This window comes from Octodon degus, unplaced genomic scaffold (assembly GCF_000260255.1).
Source record: "Octodon degus isolate 3935 unplaced genomic scaffold, OctDeg1.0 scaffold00145, whole genome shotgun sequence".
NCBI lineage: Eukaryota > Metazoa > Chordata > Mammalia > Rodentia > Octodontidae > Octodon > Octodon degus.
This window is the reverse complement of record NW_004524721.1, coordinates 3,866,381-3,872,698: the sequence shown is the minus strand read 5'-3', so window position 1 is coordinate 3,872,698 and position 6,318 is coordinate 3,866,381. Positions and strand designations below refer to the sequence as shown.

The following is a 6,318-nucleotide window of genomic DNA, read 5'->3' as shown; positions in this document are numbered from 1 at the left end:
AAAAAAAAAAAAAAAAAAAAAGTAAAACAGAGCCACAGAAATAGCAACAGACCCTGCTGCTCAGTGAAAGGTCACTCTGCCTGAATTTTCCTGTAAATCAATTGAATCTCTGTTTAAATTTCAGTAAGATTATATTATTTGAAATTCACTGATTCTGAAATTAATAAGAAGATAGACAGCTCCAGGAGACTCCTAAAATTATGAAGAGTAATGAGCTAGAACTCCTTCTCCCAGTGATCAAAACAATCAATAAAGCCTAACAAGAGATGATCATATAAACCAAAAGCCAGCAAAGATAAAGAAAATTAAACAGCAGGCTTACAAGGAGCCGGGAAGATGGCTCAGTAGAATAAACACTTCCCTGGCAAGCACAAGGGCCTGAGTTCAATCTCTGGTTCCGGAAAAAAAAAAAAAAAAACAGCTTACAGTACTGAGGAAATAGTATTTATTTGATAGTATTAAAATATTATATGTCATTTGGGGAAAAAATTTTCCCATCTTACCCATGTACCAAACTAAATTTTAGATTGATTAATATATACTTGCAAAAATAGTATAAAGCTGTAGGAGAAAATATTTTTATAATTTTGAGGTGGAGAAAAGCTTTCTTAATCAAAAATAAAAATTCATTTTTTAAAATTCCTGATAGCCAAAGATAGCAAACAAGAGATTAAAGACTTAACTCCAGAGCCAGAGACCATATGGGCAGCAAACATAACCAAGTACAAGTATCCATAATATATGAAGACTTCAACACATCAACTACAAAAAGATAAATATACCTCTTTGAAAAAAATGGCAAACCATGCTATGTTACATGACATGTGACACACATCTGTCATCACAGCTACTCAAGAGGCTGAGGCAGGAGGTCTCAAATTCAAGTCCAGCCTGAGCAACCAGTCAAGATCCCACTTGAAAGAAGAAAACCCTTTCAACAAATAATAGCTCTTGGCTAGCGATGTAGCTTCATGCTGCAGCTCTGGTCTGACATATATATACACAGCCCTGGTTGCACTGAGAGGGACAGAGCAAGCAGAAGAGAAGGGAGGGGAAGAAGGCAAAGGGAGAGGACAAGACAGAGGAGGGGGAGAAGGGCAGTGGGAAATGGAGACATTTACTCAGTGAGAATTTACCAAAAAAAGAAATACTGATAGCCATAGAATAAAAGCTCCTTCTTGGACCGAGAGTTGCTCTGCAGTAAAGCACCATCCTACAGGTAGGAAGCCCAGCATCTGATCCTCAGCAACACAATGAAAAAAGGAGAAGTTATCTTACCAATAATCAGGAAAGTGTAGATTAAATCAGAAGATATTATATCCCCACAGAAGATTCATAAATTAACATTGATACCCAGTTTTGGTGGATGTAGATAAGAAAAAACATCGTGCTTGAAGTAACTCTTGTACATGAAAGGTTGTAATATGAACTGGTACAGTCACATCTGGGATGGTTTGGCAAGACCTATGCAGAGGAGCTGCATGTCTGGCAATTCATCCAACAGAAATATCTGATCCGTTGCACAGTAGTTTTTGTAATGGCAAAATATTGACCTAACCTCCAATCACCTAAGGGATAATGGTTAAAAGTAAATTGTTACACCTGTAAGGTGGAATGCTGCATACCCATAAAATGTCTTAAGATATAACGTTTAGAGAAACAATGACTTGAGACCATAATGTTAAGTGAAATAAATCAGTCACAGAGTTGAAGTATTACATGGTTTCTCTCATATGAGAAACCCAAAATATAAAGAACAAAATAAAATAGAAAATAGGAAGTAGGGAGAGAAATCTTTCTCAAATGTAAGGTGGCCAAGAGATGGAAGGGGGATTTCAGGTGTGGGGACACATGCCTGTAATCCCAGCGTTCAGCAGGCTGAGGCAGGAGGATCTGTAACTTTGAGACCATCCTGGGCTACCCAGTTCAAGGCCAGCCTGAACTACACCGTGAGACTCTCCCTGCGTTAGAGAAGGCAGGCTGGAGAGGATGAAAAGCAATTAAAATGTGTTACATTCCTATACAGAGGGAACATGATCATTATGAACTGCACACACGTAGTAATAAAAAGAAAAAGAATACACCAAGAAGTGGTGTTCATACTCTCATTCATGTTTTTAAAACTTCGTCTGGGGCTGGGACTACAGCTCAGTAGTAGTGCACTTGCTGAGCAGGTAAAGGCCCTGGGGTCCATCTTCAGTGCAGAGAAAAACATCCAGCTGAAAATATAAGAAAAATCAAACACTTAAAAAATAAAAAAATAAAACACTTTATACAAAGGAAAAACTGTGCACTTAGGTGTAGCAGTGCTGCCTTTGATTATTCTCTAACTGGGTAAAGATTTATAGAATGCAAATGAAAAAAAGAATAATGAACAAATGTATAACTGAAGTGTAACCAAATATGTAGATTAGAGGTTGCCATCTTCACTAGGCATATTATGTGTGAGAGGCTCTGTTTCCATGGCAACCGTGCAGAGGCAGTACAGAAGAAAGCCTTTTGCTCAGAAGTGCATGGTGTGCGTGCTAATTTACTGAGCCTCAGATTTACCTATAGTTGTTCATCCTGAGAGGAATTTTTTTTAAATGTTCAATCACAAATCTGTTATTACAGTGGCAAAAACAGAAATGAGATTTCCAGTCGTTGGTCACCATGTCTCGGCTGAATCCACAGCCACAAGGTCAGTGGGCTCTGACCCTGGAGTCCGCAGTCTGGTGCTGTGACAACAGCATCACCCTTCACTCTGTCCTGTTGGGAGCATGTGGCACACAAGAGCTGCACCCTGTCTTCCATCTTTTATGTAGGCTTGGCTTGGAGAATATGACAGTATATGTGATCAATGTTAATATAAATTATCTAAAAATTCAATATTTTCTCTACTAAAATGAAATCCTTTGTGGTATCATCAAGAACAACCTTGGAAAATCATTAGCTGTCATCTCAGTTGAGATCATCTTTCCCCTCTCTTTCAGACGTCCCGAGATCTGGCTTGTTTTATACAGTTTGAAAATGTCAACGTTTACTATGGGATTCAGTACAAAATGAAATACAAAGCCCCTACTGACTATTGCTTAGTTTTAAAGGTATGTTGTAAGAAGTCCTCAACTTAAATTTATAAGCAGTTTGGGTTAATGTTTTCTTTTAAGGGAAAAACATAAAACAGTATAGAACTAACAGACGATAATATAGTACAATTGCTGTTTTTAAATCAAAATTAAGAAGAGAAAAACTCTTCTTATTAGCTTGAGTCAGTCTCCCCAGCATGCCATCATTGCCTAAAACATTAAAATAAATGTCTGGATCCTTCCTCACTTGTGAGAATATAAGGAGGTCCACGTTTTTAAATAATTTTTTTGAGCAATAATAAATTATATATAGTTTTGGGCTGGTGAGATGGCTCAGTGGTCTAAAGCACCTACTTAGAACAAGCTTAGCGAAGCACAGGGACCGCAGTTCAATCCCCCAGCACCACATGCCAGCCAGCCCCGCCCCCAGGTGGGCTGAGCTGGCCACACACACACACACACACACACACACACAAATAAATAAATAAATAAATAAATAAATAAATAAAATAAATTATATGTAGTTTTATTGAAAGAACAGAAAAAACATTCAGCTCCTTATTTATAGAACTCTTCTTCAAATGACTTGTTACAAATTTTTAGAAATTGAAAGTTTGCCAAAGTTTCCTAGAAAAAGATATAAATTAGCAAGAAATAAAGCATTGGAAAAATTGCCAAGTTGTGAAACTTTCCAAGGTGTATATTGTGAAAAGGCAATATATTATTGTTTGATATGGCTGACATTTTTAAATTAGAATTCAAATTAACTCAGATCAGTCAATAGAACGTTATTTTAATAACCACACATATGCTGTGCTCAGGGTCCTTATGTTTAAAGAGGTCTGGGTTGAGGACCTTGGTATGTTCTCATGTTTATTCTTAGATAAATAAAATAGTTAAGACAAATAAACCATATTAAATAATGTGCACTTACTGCACAATTATCATTACTTATTTTAATCAAATAATAATTTGTTAAAACTTTTTTACCTTATTGATGGCTTCAGATATTACTTAGGTTTCATTAAGACTAGTTTTGCATTTCCAAACATCTATGTTCAGTAATTTATAAGTAATAATGATGACGGCAAGCACTACACTAGCTTACCCAGCCTGACACTGACCTAGTGGTGCTGTCAGATGCATTTGCCCACTTAAGACTACTGTCAGTGTCCAGAGACAGTTTTGGCTGCCTTACCTGGGGCAAGGAGCAGGGGCAGATAGCATCTGGTGATTGAGGTCCGGGTGGCTACTAACCATGCTTCAACGCACAGGACAGTCCACACGCTGGAGAATTACATTTGCAGTGCCATGAGCACTGCTGCTGAGAAACTCTGCTCTACACAGAACTGTCTCAAAATAATGGTGACTGAAGGAAGGCAGAGCATTCTCCTCACCTCTCTCCCTTTTGACTTGCTACCTCAGGACTTTGCACTTACTGGTCTTACTTCTAGAATGTCTTTTCTCCAGGTAATTCTTGTTCTTTCTTCATTCACGTCTTATATCAACTGCCATTATCTTTCTCTGATCATTCTATCCAAAGTATCACTAGTCCTAGTTTTGACATGTCCTGTCTCTTACCTCCCAACAATCCATAGCATTTGACTGCACATTGTTTTTTGTTTGGTTGTTTTTTTGTTTTGTTTTGCTTTTGGTACCAGCGATAGAACTTGGGACCTTGCACTTACCAGACCAGTGCTTATGCTACTAAGCTATCTCCCCAGCCCTTGCAGGTTCTGTTTATAGCCATTTCCCTCACCCTGCATGCAGGATCCAAGAGGAGAGGGATTTCTGTATGCTTACTTCACTTCTGTGTTCCTAGTACATAGCCAACATTCCGCAGATCCTAAGTGGGTTCATTATTTTGGAGCACTCTGTCTAGGGAAGTATCTCTCAGCAGCAGCACTGTTGGTCTGTGGGGTCAGGTAATTTTCAGTATGGAGACTCCGTTTCTCATATTGACCTACAAGTTTAGGACAGGGACCTAGAATCATGGCTGGACTGAATTCTTCAACCTGAGAAATAAGGCTAGCAGGGGCTGCAGCAAGAATAGCAGTGCTAGTTCCTTGGGTATTGAACCAGAACTTCTAAAAGTCCTCATACCTCAGGCATAAGTCTTCTGGAGAGAACTGGAGTCTCCTCTGGAAAGAAGGGCGGGATCAGAGGTGGAGACCAGCAGTGTTTGATGGCTCAGGGAGCAGGAGTCAGGAGCAAGCTCGGGAGAATGTGCACTTCCGGTCTGACAGGGCGGTGTTCTGTTCTGCTGTCATACTAGTTTCTTTATGCACACTCACCCTGCTCAGTTTGCTCTTCAGTGTACTTCTCAGCTGCTTCCCAAAATACTAAGAATGCTTATTAACTTGGTGAGTAAATATGCCTGTTATGGTTTGCAGAACTTAATTTGTTTATGAACATGGTGGTTACTTATGTATATTTAAATATTTCATTAGGGTGAGCCGATTGCCAGAATGCAAAAAAAAAAAAAAAATGTCCATCAATACTAAGAGGTACTCACGGTATGACGAGGCTTGTCAGGAGATCACGTGGCTCCATGGCCGTGTGCTGACTGATCAGTCTAGAGCACAGCTTCTCATTCGGCTGAGCTTACTGTCTATGACAGTGTCTTCTGGAGAGGTGAAGGTGGGGACAGAAGGGCTGCAGTTTGAATCTAGATGGGGCTTACCACTTTCCAGCTCCGGCTTTAGGAACACTACTGAGACTCCTCACTACCTCACCTTCAAAGTAGAGATGGACATACGAAGCCCTTCCTGAGGATTAAATAAAATATCCCCATAAAAACAGTACAAAGTCTAGAAACACACCAACACCGCAGAAGCAGTAGTTACTATTGCTTCATTCTGGTATTAGTTTCTTTTTGCGTTTCTCTGTTTGAACCGAGGGCCTTGCACATGGTAGGCAAGCATTCTACCACTGACTGCACCCCCAGATCCTAAATACTTTCATTACTCAGTGTTTCTCCAACTTTACTCTGTCAAGGTCACACAGGAACTAGGGCTACTAACACATGGGTTGTTGGGCCCCCAAGTTGCTGATTCAGTAAGTCTTGGCTCGGGCCCCCAACTGATGAGTTGACTGGTGGAACTGATGCTGTTGCTTGGGATTTCACTCTGAGAAGGCAGTGGAGGCATCTCCGGTCTCTAAGGAGATGGTTCATATTCACAGGCAGACACAGGAACAGAAGGAAGCACGTAATACTGACAAATCCTTTCTTGGGGCTGGGGACATAGCTCAG

The 6,318-nt window shown here is 39.8% G+C and overlaps 1 protein-coding gene across 2 annotated transcripts in view; it reads left to right on the top strand.

Moving 5' to 3' along the window:
* Apbb1ip (amyloid beta precursor protein binding family B member 1 interacting protein) overlaps nucleotides 1-6,318 on the top strand; it is a 127,922-nt gene that overhangs the window by 102,155 nt on the left and 19,449 nt on the right. For both annotated transcript variants that reach the window (XM_023701974.1, XM_023701973.1), the window contains one exon: nucleotides 2,973-3,083. In XM_023701974.1, the coding sequence (XP_023557742.1) occupies nucleotides 2,973-3,083 (111 nt within the window). The remainder of the gene's footprint in view (nucleotides 1-2,972; nucleotides 3,084-6,318) is intronic.